Source organism: Urocitellus parryii, chromosome 7 (assembly GCF_045843805.1).
Source record: "Urocitellus parryii isolate mUroPar1 chromosome 7, mUroPar1.hap1, whole genome shotgun sequence".
Classification (NCBI taxonomy): domain Eukaryota; kingdom Metazoa; phylum Chordata; class Mammalia; order Rodentia; family Sciuridae; genus Urocitellus; species Urocitellus parryii.
Window position 1 is genome coordinate 183,932,968 of NC_135537.1, and position 21,968 is coordinate 183,954,935.

At 59.8% G+C, this 21,968-nt stretch overlaps 1 protein-coding gene and 1 pseudogene across 1 annotated transcript; one reads left to right on the forward strand and one right to left on the reverse strand.

The window, feature by feature from the left end:
* Positions 1-6,242: 6,242 nt before the first annotated feature.
* Positions 6,243-20,126, forward strand: Metrnl (meteorin like, glial cell differentiation regulator). The gene is made up of 4 exons (XM_026381888.2): positions 6,243-6,600; positions 11,494-11,876; positions 18,662-18,721; positions 19,664-20,126. Exons 1-4 carry the CDS (start codon positions 6,437-6,439, stop codon positions 19,981-19,983), a joined length of 927 nt encoding a protein of 308 aa, XP_026237673.1. The 5' UTR covers positions 6,243-6,436; the 3' UTR covers positions 19,984-20,126.
* A 100-nt stretch (positions 20,127-20,226) lies between these two features.
* LOC113177371 (putative ribosome biogenesis protein RLP24 pseudogene) overlaps positions 20,227-21,968 on the reverse strand; it is a 129,293-nt pseudogene continuing 127,551 nt past the window's right edge.

Sequence of the window (21,968 nt, forward strand, 5' to 3'; positions counted from 1 at the left end):
TGCTTGAGGCCTTGCCAGGTCATGGGCCCATGCCATGTCAGGGCCTGTGGCCACTGTGGCCTCCCGGCTGTCCTCCTCACTGTCAGGCAGACCCCTGCGGTCTGCCTGCTGCAGTTGCTGTCCCTGGCCTGGCAGGGCCTCCTCACACCCCTCCCCCGCTCAAGACACTCCAGAGAACAGGGGCCTAGGAGTGGGAGGGCCCCAGGAGTGTACCCATTAGCAGGCCACCCCAGGCAGGTCAAGGCCACCAGAGGCCTCTGTAGACAGCTCCTCCACGGAGAGGAGCCGGCCTGGTGGAGGTGAGGGCTTTGCTGACTTGTCCCCATGGTCTTTCCAGTCCTAACTCACTTACCATCCCTGGCTCCACCGTCTTTCTGGGCTCAGGGTGGAATTGTCCATCCACTGGAACCTGGGGCAGGTGGACTCTGTCCTGCTTTTCCCCTGGCTGGGATGCACCTAGTGGGCTCACATCCAGGCCTGGCTCTCAGCCCCTCCAGCTGGGGGCAGTCTTGAGCTGCCTGCTCCCTGCCTGGCCCTCTCCAGGAGCAGGACGGGATGGGCTGAGGACAGGGATGGTGGTGGGCCCCACCGACAGGCACCTGGTGGAGGGTGTTTACAGCTGCACCCACCCACTGGGCTGAGTCACCAGGGCTGGGACAGCCACGGTCGGGCGGGCCCAGAACTGACTGCCCTGGGCCCTCAGCTGGGACCTTGCCCATGGCCTGCAGGTGGGAGGTCATGCCCCGTTCAGCTGGACAGCTCCTGGGTGATGAGTGAACCATCCAAGCCTCCTTCCCACCTGCCATCCTGGCAGTGACATGCCCAACATCTAGACAGCCCAGTCTCTCAACAGCACCTGTCCACTGGACCTGGCTCTGTCTAGCATGGGCACTGCAGCCCATTAGAGCCTTGGCAGGACCTGGTTCAGGCAGGTTGGCACCAGGCACAGGGCCCGGCTTCCCGCTGTCCCAGCTGCCCAGTCTGCTGGGGCGGGTTGCCTCTGGCAGGAATCCAAAGGCCACCAGCACAGGGAGTGTGAGTTCTCCTCTCTGCAGCATTGCAGGAAACAGGAGCCCAGGTCTCCCAAGTGTGTCTGCACCCACAGCTGCTCTTAGTTGGTTGTGCAGGCGGCCACAGGTGGGCCCACAGAGAGGTGCCTTCTGGGCTCAGATGCCCACAGGGGCTGCCAGGACTTCTGCAGGGAGACACTCTTAGGACTACCCTCAATCAGTTCACCAAGCCAGCAGGGAACCCTCAGGGGACTGCCCGTCAGTGGGGACCCGTCTGAGCACAGAGCTCCCAGGCGGCCACAGTTGCTGGCTCAGAAACAGGTACGGGGCCAGTGAGAACATGCTTGCTCATGTCACATATGGCACACAGCTCCGTGACAGTTCCTGGGTGGTGCTGGAGCTCCGTGACGGCTCAGCCTTGCAGACGGGCTCCTGTCCCTCATTTCCAGGACAGGAGTGCCCTAAACTCTGCAGCTCCCACATGACCTGGGGACGTGTGCACAGGCAAGAGACGCAGAGCCCTCCTAGGGTGAGTGGGCGGCTACACCTGCCCCCTGCACAGTCTGACGAGAGGCTCGGGTCTGGGGCTGCAGGTGCTGCTGCGTGGGACCCTCCTCCTGCCTGAGGCAGTGGGGGCTGATCCTTCCAGGCTTTCTGCAGTGTGTCTCCTCTGAAGTGAGTGGGCTGGCTGGAGAGGAAGAGCCACATCTCTGACCCATGTCGTGAGTGGCCACAGACCTGGCGGGCGACTGGACCTCAGGTGGCCTACTCGCACTCGACCTCTTTTCTCTTCATTTCCTGCAGTGTCACCTTCCTCGGCAGAGATCTGTGGCTTCTTCAGGGATTGACCACCTGGGCACACTTGTGGGTGCAGGAGTGTCCTTGCCCCTCAATGCCAGCCCATGCTGGGCTGTTCCTCTCGACCCCTTCTGGTCAGGGGAAATTTACCTGGCCCCCACCTTCACCAACAGCCCCTAAGGTCTGTCAGCTGCTCCAGGAAGCCCAGCCTGGGCCAGTGCATGGTCACGCAGCCCAGTCACTGTGTTCACAGTCCTGGCCTCAGCACACACCTCGGGTCCACTTGCCAATTCAGCTGTCACCTTCGAATGTGAATTCACCTTCCACCTGGTCAGACCCCTCCTGAAACTGTGCCTTCCCTGTGGAGAACTGCCTGGGGGGAGTCCAGTACTGAGAGGGTCATACAGCTCACTGCTCCTGGGTCCTGGTCTGCCAACAGCTGGGCAGGGTGAGAGCCAGCCCCAGATGTCAGGAGCAGCTGCTACAGACCGTGGGGGTGATACCAGCACGCAGAACAGCCCCACTGCTAGGCTGCTGTGGCATGGCTCCACCCAAGGCCAGACGCCCAGCCCCATGGCTTGCCCACCCATCCAGGCCTGCTAGGCACGTAGCCGACCCCTCCGGTCCAGCCAAGCTGGTAGGACTCTCCCTTCCACTTTTCTATGATGCACAGACAGTACAACCTGCCAACAAATTAGGTGAGGGAAGGGTTAGGTACAGAATTACATGGTGAGGTTTACTGGGCTGAGGCCGGTTGGGCCTCTGTGTCTGTGTTTCATGTCGTAATTACACATGACCTGCTGCAGTGGCTGAATGTCAAGTTACCACAATTGTGATAATTATGTCTCTCTGGGAAGGTCAGCAAAAGTGGCCTCACAGGGGGAAGCTGGGTGACAGGGTGGCTCTGGAGGGCTGTGGGGTGGGTGTTCTTCTCGGAACACCAAGGGGCCACAATTGTCAACCTTCTCAAGATGTTTTCAAAGTGAAGAGAAGACTCCTGGGCACGTGTGTGGGAAGTTCAATGTCCACTGGGCGTGTCCAGTTTCTGGGGAAGGATGGTGATTCTCCAGTGATGGTTTCAGGTGGTGGCCACTTGGTAGAACAGACCAGCTAGCTGGCAGTGCTCATGGGGAAACCTCCGTCTGAGCCAGCGTTCAGTTTGCTGTTTGTGAGCTTTGGGAACCCCAGCTGTGGAGAGACCCTCAGCTACCAGCTACCACCAGGGATGAACGCTGTGCCCTGGTGTCAGGAACCTCCATCACCCGAGAACTGCCCCTGTGCCGGTGGCTGAGACTCAAACAGCCACAGTCCTCGCAGCCCTGGGAACCAGACAGGTGCTACACCCTGTCCCTCCACCACGCGTAAGGGCCACATGCACCCAGTGTTCAGAAAGGCTGAGAAGTTTCTGGTCCCACTAAGCGGCCTTTCCCAGTGACAGGTCCCAGGAAATGTGGGAGTCTGGAGTTTATGCTGTCAGACTCCTGGGTCAGGCACACACAGCCGAGCCTTGGGTGTCATCCTGGCCCGGCTTCTTTGGGTCTGGGACCTGGTTAAGCTAAGAGGATGCTCAGGGCAGCAAGGGGTACTCATCATACATGAGCTCAGGAGACGGTCAGTGAGGACTGAAGCGGAAACCAACCAACTCTTTGTGTGGGCCAGGGACCCTGAACTCTAGGGTGGAAGGTAGACCACTAGTACCAGTCCGAGCCTCAACCAGGAGGTGACCCCAGCCTTTCAGTTACTCTCATCTGGGGTGGGGAAGGGTACTCCAGGGTCTCCTCTTCCCCTTCTCCCTGAGGCTGGGATAGGCAAGTGTGATTCTAGTGGGTTCTGGAACTCTCCAGTTCTGCAGCTCAGCCTCAGTGGAGGTGTGTGGCTGCAGAGGGAGCTTCCGCGCCCTCACAGACACCGTAAGGAGTATGTGAAGCGGTCCCTTCCCCCGGGGTGGGAAGGGTGCTACTACAGGCTCTTATTGTACTTAGCCCTGAGGTGCTTCTGGGAAGTGGTACCTTCCCAGCATCCTGGAGTGACATGCCAGGACCATTCCCCACCGAGTCTCCTGGAGAGATGGCCCTGGAAAGCTCAGAGGCTGGCCAGGACCCTTAGGACCCAGGGGTGAAAGGGGATGGTGGCTGGTGAGCAGCCACTCCATCTTCCTGCCCCCAGGAGCCTGACATCACTGACCACCAGGAGTCCCAACTCCAGGGATGTTTTATTTGTAGGTGATTTGATGGGCCAGGGCAGAGGTCAGCAAAGGAGTCCAGGAAGCCCATGGGGTTCTGGGGTACAAGACTCCCCAGAAGCCAACAGGGCACAGGCTCCTGTAACAGCTTGGGACCAGTTCTGCTGCCACGGCACCCACCCAGGGTCAGAAAGATGGGAATATGGAAATTCCTGCTTTAGAGATCCTTCAGGAGGGAGCCGAGTCCTGGGGGATAGTCCCTCTCCCAATATCCTCTGGGATTCTCCCAAGAATCACACAGGCAGTCATTCATTCTTACCCTCGTTTTCTGCTTGTTTTTGAATTAGTAGACTTTATTCTTTAGATTTACAGAAAAATCGAGCAGATTGTAGAGAGAATTCCCCCCCTTCCCCCCACCAAGATTTCCTTCCTGCATTAGAGTGTGCCAGTGTTAGCATCAAGGAACCAATACGGATATTTATTAACTAAACACCACGGTCTACATTCCAGTTTGCTCTCCTGCTATACATTCACGGGCTTGGACAAATTAACTTGGCCATGCATGCTGTAATTCCAGGGTCAGGGCAGCCCAGTGGGCACAGGTGGCTGGGCAGCCCTTCAGGTGGCAGGGCTGTGCCTGGGGATGAAACCAGCATCAGCCCTGGTCGCCTTGGGCAGGTCACTGAAAGCTGCCAGCTCTCAGTGTCTTCCTTGGATGCTGCCTGCCCCTCCCACAATGTGATGGGGGACTCTGACAAGCCTTAAGGCCCTTACAGGATGTACAGGGCCTGCTGGGCTGTGTGCAGACGGCCCGGGTAAGAAGTGCTGAGGTGTGGGAAGTGGCTTGTTTCAGACATGCCAGTGGGCCAGTGCTTTTGTACCTGGATACCTGCCGCAGTGCATTCCAAGGGATGTGGGGCTGGTGGAGCAGGCCTCTAAGCTCTGAGGTGCACATGTGTGACAGAGCCTCAAACCTGGCCAGCAAAGGAGTCCAGGAAGCCCATGGGTTTCTGGGGCACAAGACTCCTGGCCAGGAGTCTCGGGTGATATCAGTTCAGGTGCTGGGCAGTGCTGTCTCCAGGCTGCATAGGCCTGCTCTGTTCCAGGGTCCTAAACAGATCTGGCCATGCTGCAATCCCAGTGTCAGGGCAGCCTGGTGAGCACAGGTGGCTCCTTAGGCCCCTGGCCCTTCCCCAGCACTGAGCTGCTTCTGATACACACTTGGAGCCAGGTATTTCTCACTCCAGCAGACTCATAATTCCACCCTTTCCCACCCCTCTGTATAGTCACCATCCAATGAACTGGACTCCCAGATTCTCATCTGGCTCTCAACCTAGGAATTTTTTGGAGGGGTGGGTAATGTCTGGAGACAGTTTGGATGACCCAACGGGGGCAGAAAGAAGGAGTGCTACTGACATCTAGAATAGGGGCCAGTTTGTTAAAATCCTGCAATGTACAGGATGGTCTCCTTTGTAAAGACAAACCTCGCCTTCCAGGTTGATGAAGCAGTACCAGAGGTGGGCAGTGTTGGGTGTGGGCAGCAGCGCACAGCGCCAGGCGCAAGCAGAGGCTCCAGGTCCTCAGGGAGCCTTAGAAAGACTTTCTGGGGACTGGACGCTTCAGAGTCCAGCACGCTGTACAGTGGAGTCAGGCCTGAAGCTGGGCCTCCCCGCCGGGTGGGCTGTAGGCCTGGACAGACTCGGAACCTCCGCCAAGTACAAATTCTGCGGAGGGTGAGGTGCCAAGAACTTCCCAGAGAGCCACCGGCTGGTGAGGAGCGAGGATGGGCCACAGCGCTTCCACCGTGGGGGCTTAGGGGAGAGCGGTCTATCTCGGGTTGTCCCCGAACCCGCCCAGTGCAGGCGCAGACGCCAGCTGCGCCTTCCCATCCGGCAGGGCCTCCGTGCTCCGGCCTCGGCTCTTCTCCAAGACCTTCTCTACGTCCCTCGCTCATCCCACCACCGACAGTGAGAACCAAGATAACCGCGCACTCACACGTCCGCAGCGTCCAGTCGGGCGCGCGGGACGCTGAGCTCCGAGCGCGCGCTCGGGGCGAGGTTCCGGCGCAGGCGACGGCGCGGGTCGGGGACGCGGAGATTGGGCAGGGGCGGGGCGGCCGGCCGGCCGGGGCGGGGTTCTGTGCGGAGGCGGGGCGGGGCGGGGCGCGGGATGGGCCCACCCCCCAGCTGAGCCGGGGCCGCGGGCTGCGGACTCGCCAACTCAGAGGATCTGGCGGCGGCGGCGGGCGCGCTTCTTAGCGCGAGGCTGCAGCGGCTCCTGCGGCGCGGCGGCCCAGGCGGGCCGGGATGGGCGGGCGGCCGAACAGGGGGCGCTGGAGGCGCGCGACGTGACCCTCCTGCACACGGAGCCCGCCCCGCCGGCCGCGCCCAGTCGAGGGTCTGCTGGGTGGGCGCGGACACGAAATCAGCGCCCACCCCGCCGGAGCATGCGGGGCGCGGCGCGGGTAACCGGGGGGCGCGCGGGGCAGCTGTGGCCGCGGCCCCCCGTCCCGGGCGCGGGCCCGCCCCCTCCGCTTCTGCTGCTTCTGGCGGTGCTGCTGGGCGGCGCGGGCGCGCAGTATTCCAGCGACCTGTGCAGCTGGAAGGGGAGGTGAGTCTCGCGGAGCGACCCCGGTCCAACCCGCCCGGATCCAGGTCCTCCGGTACCGTTGGCTCTGCTCCCGAGCTGGGACCAGCGCGGCGGGATCGGGGGCAGCTCTCCAGGCCGAGTTCGATGTCCCCATCCCCGTCCCCGGTTCCAGAACAAAAGAGCCCGAGGCGTCCAGGTCCCTGCCCCGAAGACGCCTGGGGAGTCACCTCCGCAACACCGCGGGGTCTGCCCAGGCCGGACGCCCACTCGTCCCGGGCGCAGCGCTGGTCCTGAGTCCAGAGCTCAGCTCAGTGGGAGCCGGAGCGGGCGGGGTCCATGGTCGCGCCCTCCGGGTTCCTGCCCGTGGCGGGAGCTGTGCGCCCCAGGCCGGGAGGAGCCGGGCAAAGCGAGAAGGGATGGCCGGGTGCGGCGGTTTCGGGGACGGAACGAGACCCACGTTGACTGTAGTACGTCCGCTGGGCGACCAGCCGCAGGCGGACACCTGTGCGCCGGGCAGAGTATAACGGGGCAGAGCCCCCCGCCCGGCCCTGTGAAGGTCAGGCCGCCCTTGGCAGCAGCGCGCCGGGCTCCGCGACCCCCCCCCTTCCCCCGTTCGCGGTGGCCGCCGAGGACTTTTTAGAAACCAAAGTGTGACATGCAGAAAGGGGTGCAGGTCACAACTGTGCGCGGGCGCGGTGCCTGGGAGCCGCAGCTACTCGGGAAGGACCCAGTGACGTGCCGGGCACCCAGGAGGTTCCTTGGGCTTAGTGGAGCTGGTTTTGTGCGGTGGAAGTTGACAATTCAGCAGTTTGTAAGGCGCGCTGCGCTATTGCGCGTCTACTCTGCAGACGCTGTGGGTTGGGGCTACCCTTAGGTCTGGTGTCGAGGTCGGGCGCGCGCCCACCCAAGCTTGTAGTCCTTGGGCTGATAGTTAGACTCGAGAGGCAGACAGCTCATTCTGGGTGGGGGCGGTCACGGGTGATTTTTGTGAAGCCGTTTTTCCGAGAAGACTGGGTGTTGAGCTGGTGCGCCAGGTTCTGCGTCAGCAGGGCATGGCTGATCATCTTGGACATTCACGGCATTTAGTTTTCTGAGGAAACCACAATGACCACAATCAACTCCCCCTCCCGATGGGAAAGACTCCTGCCAAGGGCTTGGACTTGAAGATCAGCCCCTGGCTCCTGAGACCTCTGGGCACTGCCGACCTCACTGGGAGTTTTCTGCCTCCCTTTCAGTAGAAATCCCCCTGTCTGCGGGAGCTGAGATTGGGGCTGAGGGTGGCTGGAGCTTTGGGGGAGGGCTGGCCTCGGGAATGCTGGCGCCAGCACAGAGCTGGCCGGGAGCCTCTGATGCTGACTCTCTGGGACTGCCCTTTCTCTAGCCATAATAATCAAAATCCCTGCTCTCAGCCTCTTCTCGTGGATCAGTGCACCCCAGCTCAAGGCTTTGGGGTGTTCTGCTCCAGCAGATCAAAACCAGAAAACCCAGTCCCTGTCCCTGAGCTTGGGTTCCAGTTGGAGCCAACTTCCTTCCCAGGTCCTCAGAGGACTGCATGTCTCGGGCTACAGTTCCAAGCCTAGGGTGCCCAGAACTCCGGAGGTCTAGGTGTTTGCAGAAGGGTAGGTGTGCTGTCCAGTGCAGAAGCAGGAACACTGCCTGGGCCCCTGGCCTTGTCTGCCAACATCCTTCTTGGACTCCCTTGATGGCACCTCTCCCAAAGTCTGAACCTAGCGAAGGACAGCTGAGGGACCCTTGGAGCTGCCGGAGAGGAGGCAGGGCCTGGAGCATAAACCAAGCTCCCTTGCCTTATAGCTGCTACCCCATTTATCAATACACTTCACACATCAGCTGACTCCTGTTGAAACCCAGGAGTCTGCTGGCTTTCTTGCTAACTCCATGGTTTGTGACCCTTTAGGAGCTGTTGGAACACAGCACAGGGCGGAGCAAGCAGGTGGATTCTGACCCCTGCTAGGAGGGACACTGGCCACTCATATTGATGTGCTGGTGCTTCTGGGTATTTCTAAGCAATCAAATTAGAGATTTTGAAATCCTTCTTCCTGTGTAGGAGGCAGGACCAGTGCCTCAATCTTTATCACCCAGGGACCATAAAGGTGAACCATGAACTTTCCCACTGGCGTCATGGGGTAGAGCAGGTGCAGCCACACCTGGGCTCTCTGGCAAGATGGGGAAGTGGAGGGCAGCCTTGGGGGCAGAACCTCTGACTTTGCCCATGATCCAGGACCAGTCTCACTCCAGCAACCACAATTGTCTTGTCCTGGTGACTTGAGGTTTGCCAGCTGTAGGTGTGAGTAGTTTGGGGCTGGCCACGTACCAGTTGCAGGCATGAGCTCAGCTTGCTTCAGCAGGTCCTCAGAAGTCTGCTGGATTTACCATCTTTTCCATAAAGGTGCCCACAGGCATGTCTACCTGGGTGATGCTTGCTGATTTTTTAAATAAAAGCATTAATTCAGCTTAACTAATCTGATTAAATAGCCTTGCAGGTGTCACGATATGGACTTGATCCAATTCTGTGTGCACCCTGTGGTCTCATCACAGCAGTGTGGTGGAGTTTGCAGTTTTGCTTAGTGTGGCACCTGCATCTCTTGAAGATGGTAAAATGCCATCATCAATGACCATTAATAATGTATTCACTTGTGCAATTGTAGCAACCTTACATAGACCTTTTTTTTTTTCCATTTGCTGGGTGCTTGATATTTGTTTGTATGGCAGGAACCAACACAGTTGTTGGTCTACATGGGGGTCTTGCTGGATGTTTGGATGTGGGGTAGGAACCAGGATAGTCGTTTGTCTATGTGGGGGTCTTGAGCAATACCTGCTACTGGTTCCATGCTGAGCATCTACTTGGATTCCTGTTGACCTGATGTTTTAGAGAATGGAGAAGACACTGGCCCTGGGATGGGTATAGATATGGCTAAGGGTGAGGAAATGGGCCCTTCATTTCCTGTGGGTCCATCTCTGTTTTACTTCCTTCTCATTAGATGGAGCCAGATGGACATCATGGGCAGCTCTTGCTTCAAGTGTAGGTGGGGTCAACAGCCTCCAGACTCAGGTCCTTCTGCCCTGGTACGTGGTTGGACACTATCACCTTGAGGGTTCCCTCTGCTCTGCCTGAGTTGGGGTGGAAGGCAGGCTTCCCTGTTTCCCCCTGTGCAGAAGAGTACAGTGCTTCAGAGATGGGTGCTGGGCCTCTGCCCTCCCAACCCTCAGGGCCCTGAGATGGAAGCGGAGACGTAGACTGGGCAGTTTATTGGGGAAAGAGAGTTGAGGATTGTGCCTGGACCCAGGGCAGGTGTCAGTGTCTTGATGCCAGAGACTGGAGACTGCACTGGGACAGCACTGACTGTGGCCAGGTATGTCTGCCTTGCACCACTTGGTACAGTTTCCACACAGCTCTGTGACTGTGCCCATCTCTCCATAGGTGTCAGAGGAGCTTGTGTGAGTTTTAGTTTGCTCTGCGTGTGTGACCCAGGGCCTTGTGGGGGTGGGCAGTGGGCCAGAGGTTTCACCCTTGACGCTTCCTTCTGATGTAGTCTGCAGAGTGACTCTGTGGCCTCAGCCTGCAGCCAGCCATCATAGCAAAAGCGAGGTTCAGGGGCCCCATGCCTGAGTCACCCGGCAGTAAATGGGAACTGTGTGGTGCCCTCTCTCCTCTGCAGAGTGTTCATAACCTGCTGGGGCCAGGGCTCTGGAGTTAGCACTGCTCATTTCACATAAAAATCCTAAGAATGTGGGCAAACCTGTCTGAGATCTGATCAGAACCAAATTTCAAGTAATAAGGCACTTATCTGAAGTCGTTGGCTCAGTTCCAGGTCTGCTGGTGCCCATGACGTCACCGTCAGCGAGGAGCTGGCATTTACATTAAAGTTCTGGGCTGCTGAACCCTGTTTTGGTTGCTTTGATTTCTCAGGGCCTGCCTGATGAGAGCAGCACCTTCACTATCTTTCTGTTGAGCCCTGGGGGTGTGTGGCCTGGTTACCTTTGGTCCTTTCACCTCCCTCTCCACCCCCAGGTTGTTCCCTTGCTCTTTAGTGACAACTGAACTTGCTTTTAGAAATGATGGGCCATGCAGGTACCCCAGGCGGCCCAGTGAATGAAAGGAGAGTGGACTGTCACCTTGGAGGAAGTACAGCGAGGCTGCCCAGTGCAGCCTGTGCGGCAGAGCGGAGCTCATCCATTGTCAACACTCCTAGCTGGCTGAGAGCTGTCCTCTGGAGCATGTGGTCATAGGTGCTGCCACCTCTGTACCTGTGTGAGCCTGGCTTTTCACCCCCCAGTGAGGCTCTGCCTTGTCTCTCCACTGAAGTCCAGGCCCTCCTGGGTGATTGGAACTCTGGTTGGTGACAGTGTTTCCTGGGTGTTTCGGAACCACCCAGCCCTCTGCAGCTCTCACTTCCCAGGAGCCCCGGGTCTCCCTGGCTTAGGGACCTGGCTGAGACTCCATCTGAAGGCTACAGACACTGAGCCTGGAGGGCGTGGCCAGGGTCTGGGCCCCTGGATGCCTGTGCTCCTCAGTCAACCTGCCTTGACTCTTGGAGCGGGCCCTCTGCAGGGAGCCTGTGGGGAGGCTGGTAGAGGTGGCTTGCTGGGTTCTGCCGCTCCCTGAAGGGGAGGTGGGCACTGAGGCAGGCCGTGGGCTGTCTGTCAGCAGTTGTGGAGGGGTTGTGGTTGTGGAGGGCTATCTCACACACTCTTGGGGGGGGGGGGACGTGCAGGGGTGGAGCCTCCTGATAGGTGTGCCAGGGTGGGGCTTACGCTCTCCTGACAGGTGTGCAGGGGCAGTGCCTGCACTTCTGGGTGGGTGGGGTGTGTGGTCAGGGTGGGGCCTCACAGGCTCTCCTGGGCAGGGGTGCGGCCTCCCCCTGGGCTCTGACTGATTCTACTCATCTTCTGCAGCGGGCTGACCCATGAGGCTCACAGGAAGGAAGTGGAGCAGGTGTATCTGCGCTGCGCAGCCGGCTCCGTGGAGTGGATGTACCCAACTGGGGCACTGATTGTCAACTTGCGGCCCAACACCTTTTCGCCCTCCCGAGGGCTGACTGTGTGCATCAAGCCCTTCAGTGGCTCCTCTGGGGCCAACATCTATTTGGAGAGAACTGGAGAACTGAGGCTGCTGGTGCAGGATGGGAGCAGCCATGCTGGACAGGTGCAATGCTTCAGCCTGGAGCAGGGTGGCCTGTTTGTGGAGGCCACACCCCAGCAGGACATCAGCAGGAGGACCACGGGTTTCCAGTATGAGCTGACCAGCGGGCGCAGGGGGCTGGGCCACACACTCTCTGGTGAGTAGACCAGGGGATGGGGGTTGGCGGCGGGGGTGGGGGGTGCTTACTGTGTTGCCAGACGCCTGATATTCTCCATGGCTCCCCTGTGAAGACACTAGGGGTCATGACCTGGAGTGGCACACCTGCCAGGCCACGTTTGTCTGGAGAGCCCTTTGAGTCCCCTGTACACAGGCCCCCATTGGGGAACAAGGGGGGGTGTTGGACCTCAAAAGCAAACTACCTTTGAAATGCAGCCTTCCACCCACCACCCCTTGAGATGCCGCAGCCCGGGACCTTGGTGTTCCTGACCTGGTGGAGCAGTGCGTGTTTGACCAGGGCGGCTTGAGGTGCAGATTCCAAATCCACTGGGTCTGAGGCATTTGAAGAGGGGCCATGCTTTTGCACGGCCCCGTGAGCTGGTCCTGGTCTTGGTGTCTGCAGCAGGAGCAGGTGTTGGGCTTGGGTGAGGACTTGGTGGTGACTCATGGCCCGGAGGAGGGGTGGTCCTGCATCCAGCAGTTCTGGGGCAGTGGCTGCTCTGCTCTGCAGGACAGATGCAGAATTCTGAAGGGGCTCTGGCTGGCCGTGAGACCCCATCACCCATGGGAGTGCCCGAGGGGCCTCAAGAGGCATGCCTAGGGAGGACTCCTCTTTGGATGGCGTGGCAGCCTCAGGCACCAGTGCAGTGTCCCCTTTGGACAGTGTCTGACAGCATGAGAACCTGGAGAGGTCCTGACAGAGAATCTCTCTGAGACCCGTTGGGCCCAGCATGGCGCCAGCAGACTGTGTGTGCTGTGTGAGGGTCAGGGGCTCTGCCTTGGGGTTTTTCCCACCTTGAGGTATGCAGACTTTCCTGACCTGGGGGTTGTGGACAGTGCTAGTCTCTAGACAGCCCTGCAAGTGGGCACAGAGGAGATGTCCTCAGATCCTGCAGCTGCAGGGCAGGTTCCAGCCCGTGGGCTGTGAGCAGGCCGTTCCCCTTTCCTGGGCCAGTGATTATGGAGGATGGGAGGGCCAGGGGAGGGGATGCCACACTCTGGGACCCTGGAGGTCCACTCGCCATGACAATAACACCTGGGGCACTCTGAACACGTGAAGTGGTGGTCCAGGTAGGAAGACCTGTGAGTGTCCCTTGTGCGATGAAAATGTGGACTGGCCTCAAGGACATTCTGCTGGGCTCATGTTTCCTGTGGCCGAGCTCTGCCCTGGTACAGGATGTGTCTCAGCAGCTTTGGGTGTGCTGCCATCTGTGCACACCTGGCCACTCACATTTGTACACATAGCACACAGAGTCTGCTGGTGCCATGCTGGGCCCAACTGGTGAGCTGGGATGGTGGCAGAGCCAGGGAGCTGCCCCCTACTCTCCTGTTGTTGCCCCATCCTTCCCTCTGCCCATGCGTTCAGGCCAGGGCTTATGGCCTGTGGGGTTGGTTGCACTGCCTGGGTTCCCACGGGGTCACTGGGGGGTAGTGGCTCTGGCACAGGCACCTGCTCTCAGGCCTGAGCTTGGCCTCCAGGCATCTCCTGCATGGTGGGGTCCCATGCAGGACAGTGGCTCCATGCCCAGGGCTTTGCTCTGTCTTGAGAGTCAGGTGCTTGGGGTTCCCTTGCTACCCTGTAGCATACACTCTTCTGGCCCCGGGTATCTGTCCAAGTCGGGCCTGCAGTGACTTGAGTGCCCTGTGGATGGCAAGAAGCTGGTCAGAGGCAGCACATCCATGCAGCTGCTACCAGGACTTGCGATGCGGACCCAGGCTCTGCTGCACTGGGGCCCTAGGGGCTGGAACCCAATCCTGGCATTCCCAGAAATGGTCAGAGGTGCCATGTTCCAGTGATGGGCTCTGGCAGCGGGTACAGGGCAGCTGATGGACTCTTCTCCTGGGGTGTTTGGCTTGTATCAGGGGATGGGAGCTGCTCAGCGGTTAATGCTGGGGGAATGGGTACGTAATGTGGAATGTGGGTGTCAGCCATCTGGCAGCAGTGTTGTCTTCCCCAGAGGGCCAGCTCCAAGCTTTCTCTGGCCAGCACCAGCATCTTCTGTTCTGGCTGTTGCTGTGGCCATGGAAGACTGATAGAAGCTGGGGCCCAGGCAGCGGCGGAGCACCTAGGGCCAGCCCAGGTGGTTGTGCTGGAGGCAGAGGAACTCGCAGTGAATTGGAGTTCTGGTTTGTACTGGGAGCAGAGGTGCTGTGAGCCAGAACCTGCTTCAGTGTGTGTGCACTTGTGTGAGTCTCACTCCATCCCGCCAGTCCATCCATGTCGCAAAATCAGCTTCTGAGACACTAGGAGTCAAGAAGACCAGAGCAGAGGTGCAGGCTGCTCCTCCAGGGTTACAAAAATGTGGTCAGGCAGTGGATGACCCCAGCCCTAGGGATCACTCCTCCAGGGGTGCAGGACAGAGATCAGGCAGCGGATGACCTCAGCCCTGGGGCACACTCCTCCAGGGGTGCAGGACAGAGATCAGGCAGCGGATGACCTCAGCTCTGGGGCACACTCCTCCAGGGGTGCAGGACAGAGATCAGGCAGCGGATGACCTCAGCCCTGGGGCACACTCCTCCAGGGGTGCAGGACAGAGATCAGGCAGCGGATGACCTCAGCCCTGGGGCACACTCCTCCAGGGGTGCAGGACAGAGATCAGGCAGCGGATGACCTCAGCCCTGGGGCACACTCCTCCAGGGGTGCAGGACAGAGATCAGGCAGCGGATGACCTCAGCCCTGGGGCACACTCCTCCAGGGGTGCAGGACAGAGATCAGGCAGCAGATGACCTCAGCCCTGGGGCACACTCCTCCAGGGGTGCAGGACAGAGATCAGGCAGCGGATGACCTCAGCCCTGGGGCACACTCCTCCAGGGGTGCAGGACAGAGATCAGGCAGCGGATGACCTCAGCCCTGGGGCACACTCCTCCAGGGTTACAAAAAGGGGGTCAGGCAGTGGATGACCTCAGCCCTGGGGCACACTCCTCCAGGGGTGCAGGACAGAGATCAGGCAGTGGATGACCTCAGCCCTGGGGCACACTCCTCCAGGGGTATAGGATGGGGATCAGGCAGAGGATGACCTCAGCCCTGGGGCACACTCCTCCAGGGGTGCAGGACAGAGATCAGGCAGCGGATGACCTCAGCCCTGGGGCACACTCCTCCAGGGGTATAGGATGGGGATCAGGCAGAGGATGACCTCAGCCCTGGGGCACACTCCTCCAGGGGTACAGGACAGAGATCAGGCAGTGGATGACCTCAGCCCTGGGGCACACTCCTCCAGGAGTGCAGGACAGAGATCAGGCAGCGGATGACCTCAGCCCTGGGACACACTCCTCCAGGGGTATAGAATGGGGATCAGGCAGTGGATGACCTCAGCCCTGGGGCACACTCCTCCAGGGATGTAGTATGGGGGTGAGGTATTGGATGATGCTTGCTCCAGGGGACATTCCTCCAAGGATATAGAACTGGGGTTGGGCAGCAGATGACTCTAGCCCTGGGGGACACTCCTCCAGGGGTGGAGGACAGGGTCAGGCAGCAGGTGAACCCAGTCCCAGCACCTGCTCACCCCGTGCCCTCCACCTTCGTGGGGTTTGCCAGAGCTTGAGCAGCAGCACCGCCTCTGACACGGGGAATCGGACAGGGTACAGAGGTGTCGATGGCCACAGGGCTGTTTTCCAGTATACCTCCAGGCCAAGGGATGGGCAGGAGCGGTCTGGGGCTGCCCTCCAGGGCCCAGCTGCCTGGGGAAACAGACAGCACTCTGGATGGGGCCGAGGGGTTGGCTGGTGAGGGTTGGGGTGCCATCTGGTTCCAAGGAATAGGTGCAGCGGGTGACATCTCGAATTGATGGATCTCAAGGTAACAGATCGCCAGGTGACATATCCGGTGCTGGCAGGCTCCACCAGCCTGTGCTCTGGGAGTTGGGGCTCTGGAGAGGCCCAGGGCAGGTGTCCAGGGAGGAGGTGCAGGACACTGAAGCTGGTCTTGGGTGTGGAAGTCACTGCCCAGGCGGTTCAGGGGTTAGGCCTAGAGCCTTCGGGTCAGCTTCCCACCCCCGTGAAAGCCTGTCCTGCTGGCTAAGCCTGAGTCACCAGCCTGACTTGCCTGAGGCTCCCCAGGAGCTTTAGAGTCTGGGGGTGCCTGATGGGTGTGTGCATGGCCAGCAAAGTCTGGAGGTGGAAAAGACAGCTCACTGCTTCCTGGAAGCAGAAGAGATGGCTCATTTTTTTCTGAAGCTCCCATCTCTCTGGCCTCAGTGGCTTCCTCGGGCCACTGATGACCCTGAGGTCACTTTTCATCTTAACTGGTTCCTGGCCTGGGGGCAGGGCATGGCCCCCACCTGCTTCTTCACCAGGAAGAGAGGGGAAGGAGGGACTCAAGCTGGAGGGACAGGTGAGGCCTCCACCCAGGGTCCTCCTTGTGTCCTAGAGGTGCTGGCTGATCTCAACCTCAGCCTCAGTCCTCCGGGTCCTCCCCATACCCTGTCCACACCCTGGGCACACCTTGTTCACTTGGTCGAAGGCCATGCTCACTGTCATCGGCTGTCCTTGATCCCCCGTGTTTTCTCCTGAGGGCTCCGTCTGGACCTGTGCACGCTCGGCAGCTGTCCTGGGGAGCAGTCCTGCCTGCTGGCCGCCAGCTCCACTTGTCCAGGACTCTCCCCTGAGCCAGCTGCTCCTGCCCTCACCCTGGGCTGTCCCCCACAGCACCTGCCGGCCTGCTGGACCCACCCTGCTCCCCAGGTGTCCCTGTCCTGCCTGATGCTGTTCCCTCCTCCTCTGGTTCATTTGATGTACTCCTGAACATCTCCAAAGCATCCACACCCACGTTCTCTCAGAAGCTTGTGCTGGGCCCATGAGTACCTTTCAGGGCCTTCCTGAGCCCGATTCTGACTGATAGCTGTTTCCAGATCTCTGTCCTCAGAGTCCACACTGTATTTTCCATGAAGTTGAACTGCACTCTGCCAAGCTCAGAGTGAGAAGTAGATGCTTCCAGGGTGGGGTTTGTGACCTCAGCCAACCATGGCTCTGGGTGGGTCTGGGGACAATGACTGCCCTTGGGGTCCCTACCCCTGCTGCTGGAGGCTGGGTGTGAGCCAGGGCAGCTCCAGTGAGGGGAGGGTCTCCAGGCTTTTCCCCTAGCTGTTGGTGGAGGTCACAGGTGTGTGACTCATGGGCAGAGGGATGTGTGTAGACTTGGTGACACTGAAGGCACAGGTCTGAGGTCCTGTGTCCCTGTGTGGCCAGGGCCCATCAGCTCCTCTGCAGCACAAGGTGTTTGTCAGGGGCTGCCTGGGCTGAGCCCCAGGGGGCAGCAGTGAGGGCCGAGGGAATGTCACAGGTGCCCTCGGCTGGCTGGGAATGGGGTGGACATCTGAGGGGTTCTGGAGCTCCAGCAGAAGGCTCTGGAGTTCGGGGTGTGGTGGGAAGATGCCCATCCTATGAAGGGCTGGGCAGGGGGGAGGCACCAGCAGGTGGTTCTTGTTTGTGGTTCTGCTTTTCCTGATAACTCAGTAGAAGCAAAAGTGCTACAGGTGATGGGTGGGCTGGGGAGTTAGTGGCTGCCGAGCCTTGGAGGCCCCCAGCCCATGCTATTGGCACAGGGCAGGGAGGCCAGTGCTTCAGACTCACCCTCTCCATGCCCACCAGCCTTGCCTCCCATCTGATGGCGTGAGTGACTCCAAGGCTCCAGGTACCTCTGGTTCCAGAAGGCGCCTCTGCACTCTTGGTGGCCTGAGAGCGCTTGGCCAGTCGTCAAGAGCTGACGTTTGCTGCCCATCCCTGGGAGACACTGGCTGGAGGGGGTCGGTGCAGCCTCTAGTCAGGTGGTGGCTCAGCCTGGCTCAGCTCCGGGTGGACAGGGTGGTACCAGGTGTGCATGGACCTGAGCTTCCCCAGGGCCGAGGGGTCCCCAGCCTCATAGTGCAGACTGGTGGAGGGGAATCCTCCCGCTGAGGTCTCACACCTCCACACTGGAGTGTGTGTGTGGACGCCCAGGATTGCTGGGGCCGGCCCCGAGTTTCTGTTTGACGTTTGGGGAACTGGGGCAAAGGGCAGGGTGCAGGCCACCCTGGAAGTGTGTTGCGTAAGTTGTTTGGCCAGGGAGGCTGAGCCTGAGGAGCCTCTAGGTTCTTGGAGGGAGCGAGGCCCCAGGATTCTGGGGCCATGGGGGTCCTGTGGGCTTGGCTCAGTTTAAAAGGTGTTTGCACCTTTGTCCCAGGGACCAGGTGGGGTCTGGTGAAGGGGATGAGCTGATGGCCCCCACCCCAGGCCTTGTGCCTGCACAGGTGCTGCCTCCTGCCCTGCCTCACTCGTCACCTTTGTAGATCCTGGGCCTCGTCAGTCTTTCTGGTCAGCATCTGGGTCCTGTGGGACTGGCCCAGCCCTTTGGGCTGTGGCTGGAGATTGGTCTAGGGAAGGGGTATCTCCATGCTGCAAGGAGGTACCTGCTCGTGAGGCACCCTGGTGTCTGGGGTATGCTATGGAGGCTGGGGTGGGAGTGGATGCCCAGGGGCAGGGGCTCAGCTTGGCTTGGGTCAGCTTTGCATTTGTGGTGGGTGCATGAGAGTGGTCACCATGAAGTCCTTGCTCCTCTGGCACAACAGTGCCAGCAAGGCACATGGCAGTTGGCACACGCCCTGGTCCTACACAAGATTGACATGTCTGGCGAGGTGAGTCTGGTGGCAACGTGTGCCATCATGCGCAGCCGGGCATCTGCCTCTGACATGTTGGAGCTGGGGAGGGCTTGTGGCTCACCAGAATTTCTGACCACAGAGGGCAGGGGCCAGGGCCTGCCAGGCTGTATGCTGATCTGTTCTCTCCTCTCAGCCCCGTGCCGCCCATGCAGTGACACCGAAGTGCTCCTGGCCGTCTGCACTAGTGACTTTGGTGAGTGTCTCCTCTCAGGTCTCTTATGCTTGGTCCTTCTGGCATGGGTCCCCTGTGGGCAGTGCTCCCTCTTGGGTCTGCAGAAGCGTCTGGATATGGTTTCCCCAGGGGTGGTGGAAGAGGTGCTCTTCTGTGCCCACAGCATGAAGGCTTCACACATGTGTGCATACTTTCACCCTCACGTGTACACACATGCACACCCACACTGAGAGCTGGGGTGGACATTCTGGGTGACTGTCAATCATCGTCCTGTTCTGTACCTGAGCTCACTGCTCCCTGGGGGCTCTGAAGTCCTGCAGTTCCCAGGGGCTCTTGAGTGTTCTCTGAATACCATGCAATGGGCAGCCTGACCCTGAGATGGCCACCACCTGCAAGCCCCATCTGTTCTTCATCCAAGTTCCCCGATAGCTGGGGCCCCTGGGCCCTGGAGGGCCCAGGGCTGTAGTCTGAGGGATGCAGGCCCCTTGCATGTGGTGTCAGGGGCTGGGTCCCCGGGGTGGTGCTTTCTGGCCAGCTGCTGTGGTGGTAGGCACGTGAAGCCAGCCCAGCTGGCCCTGTCCCCGGGCCCCCTCCCTGAGCTCTGATCATGTCACTGCCCTGCTCTCCAGGACCAGGATTGGGGCTGGGCAGGCTGACAGGGGCCCTGGTACAGCCCCCACACTGCCCTGATGTGCCCCCTTACAGAGCATGTATGTGTGCTTGTCAGGCCCGCAGCAGAAAGAGCACCTTTGTCTCACAGTGCCAGCATCAGGGACAGCCCCTGGCAACTTTCTACCACTACACTTGAGCTTTTTAAGGGATTTCTAAATGGCAGGGTTCAGGTATAGCTCTGGTTCTGATGCCCATCACAGTCAGGGGCATGTGTGGGGTAGCGCCTGCTATGTGCTTGTCCTCAGCTACAGTGCTACTGGACCCGCTGACCTGTGTCTCCTTCCCCCACAGTCGTCCGAGGCTCCATCCAGGACGTCACCCACGTGCCAGAGCGGCAGGAGTCAGTCATCCATCTGCGGGTGAGCAGGCTCTATCGGCAGAAGAGCAGGGTCTTTCAGCCAGCGCCTGAGGGCCATGGCCACTGGCAGGGCCGCATCCTGACGCTGCTGGAGTGTGGTGTGCGGCCAGGGCATGGGGACTTCCTCTTTACTGGCCACATGCACTTCGGGGAGGCCCAGCTGGGCTGTGCCCCACGCTTCAGTGACTTCCGAAGGACGTATAGGGATGCAGAAGAGAGGGGGCTGAACCCCTGTGAAATTGGCATGGAGTGACTGTGGGTGCTGCTACCTGTCCTGTGTCCTGCTACTGGGGCTGTGTATGCTCCAGCCTGGGGGTCGGCCATGCTGTGGAGTGCAGGCCGGGGGCACAGGTCCCAGCCAAGGACACCCTGACCTGGAAATGCTGTAAAATGCAAACTAAGTTATTATATATATATTTTTTAAAAGAAATGTTCATGAGAAACAAACTCCCATGTTTAGAGATGCCTTGGTGTGCGGTTTAATGCTGTTTTCGCGTCAGCTGAAGCCATCGTAGCCCAGGATGGTCAGCGAGACTTCACGGGAACCTGCAGACACCAGAGGTGGCCTTCTTGCCACAGATGCCTGGGGCCAAGTGTGAACATCTGGTCTTCTCTGCCTCTTGTTTTGCTTTCTGAAGACTGAGCTTTGCGGCCTGACCCTTCTTGGGTTGAGACTGTATCTGTTCCAGAGAAGGAGACTAGGCTCTGACGTCACCAGGGCCGCTCGCGTCTGAGAGTGCCGTTTGGCAACTTGTTACCGCTCCTTGCCGGCTGGCGCACCCACCTCAGCACCTGCCCCTGCCCTTCCAAGCCTTGGTCTTTGACCCCATCTTCCCCCAGATGCCTGAGCCCACACCAGTCTCCACACACTCAGGGCTGCCCTGTGGAGGCTTGGTGGCCCATGATTCAGAGCATGAGAGTTTCTGTGACTCCATAGTAAGTCCCCACAAGGCTGGGGGCTCATTCTCAGTGTGGGGGGTGGGCAGGGCTACATTCCCTTGGGAGGCTCTCCCTGGCTTTGCAGCCACAGGTGTCCCCGGGCTGCTTCCCTGAAACATAGCCTCTCCCCTTCCGTGGAGAGTGACACTGGTTGGATGGGGGCCATCAGGTGACCTCATCTTATGTGATACAAAGGTCCTATTTTCCACCCAGGTCACATTCAGATGGACTGATGGACGTGGAGCTTGTTAGGGAGAACATTCACTCCACCAGGGGACACAGTGGTGACAAGTAACGAGGCCCCACCTCACCTTCTCCTTCATGCATCAGGTGGTTCCTCGGGGGTGAGCTGGCACAGGTCACCAGCAGCAGCAGCTACCCAGGGGCAAGGACATGAAGCAATAGTGCTGGTGCCAGCCCTGGCCTACTGTGGTAGTGACTGGCATTTTGCCAGCAGGACAGGTCACAGCACAGAGGTGCTGGCCCAGCCAGAGGGCTGAACCCTGCTGGCTGCTGCTTCCAGGATCCTGGGGAGCAGGAATGGCGGGTTTGGAGGCCTCCTGTCACTGTAGGAGGATGGGGTCAGGCCTGGGAGGCTGTGCCAGGGCAGTTCTTACAAGATCTAGGGCAGTGCAGAGCTTTGAACGGGCAGGGAAGCATCCTCCTGGGGTAGGACTGGCCCCTGGGAGGTGTCAGCCCCCCATGGCCAGGCTCCCAGTTCCTGCAGAGGGGAGTAGGTGGGGCCTGGTGCCTGTGCCCGGGAGACCTCTGCTCCATGGCCTGGGCAGCTTCGTGAAGCAGGAGCCAGCTGGTCCATGTTCCTGGAGAGACACCCCCACTTCTGACCTGAGGCCCTGTCCCCTCCTTCCACGCCTGTCCTGGGAGAGGAGACTAGGCACCACAGGGTCTCCAGAGGGGCCTCCAGGTGGACCCAGGGTGGCCTCTGCCTGTAGTCTCCATACCCCAGGGTGGGCTGCCGCTCTGGGGACCCACGAAGCCCTTGTAGCCATGTCACATGGGAAGGAGGGTGGAAGCAGCTCCAAGGCTTTGACCAGGGGTTGAAGGGAGCCCTGAGGGAGGCCCCTGTGTGCTGGCCACCGGTGCCCCAAGCCCTGCCTTCCCTCTTGCCAAGCTGCAAATCCCTCCCTCCCCCAAACCCATCACTCCTGCACGGTCCCCTCCCCACATACCTGTCACCCCTGCACTGTCCCCTCTCTGCTGTCCCCTCCCACATGCCCCTGTCACCACTGCACTATCCCCTTTCTGTGTTATTCCCCCACACCCATGCCACCCCTGCAT

Coding starts and splice junctions, on each gene's coding strand:
- Metrnl (XM_026381888.2), top strand. CDS start 6,437: ATGCGGGGCGCGGCGCGGGTAACCGGGGGGCGCGCGGGGCAGCTGTGG. Junction 6,601..11,493: donor CTGTGCAGCTGGAAGGGGAG/GTGAGTCTCGCG, acceptor CATCTTCTGCAG/CGGGCTGACCCATGAGGCTC. Junction 18,722..19,663: donor CGTCTGCACTAGTGACTTTG/GTGAGTGTCTCC, acceptor CTTCCCCCACAG/TCGTCCGAGGCTCCATCCAG.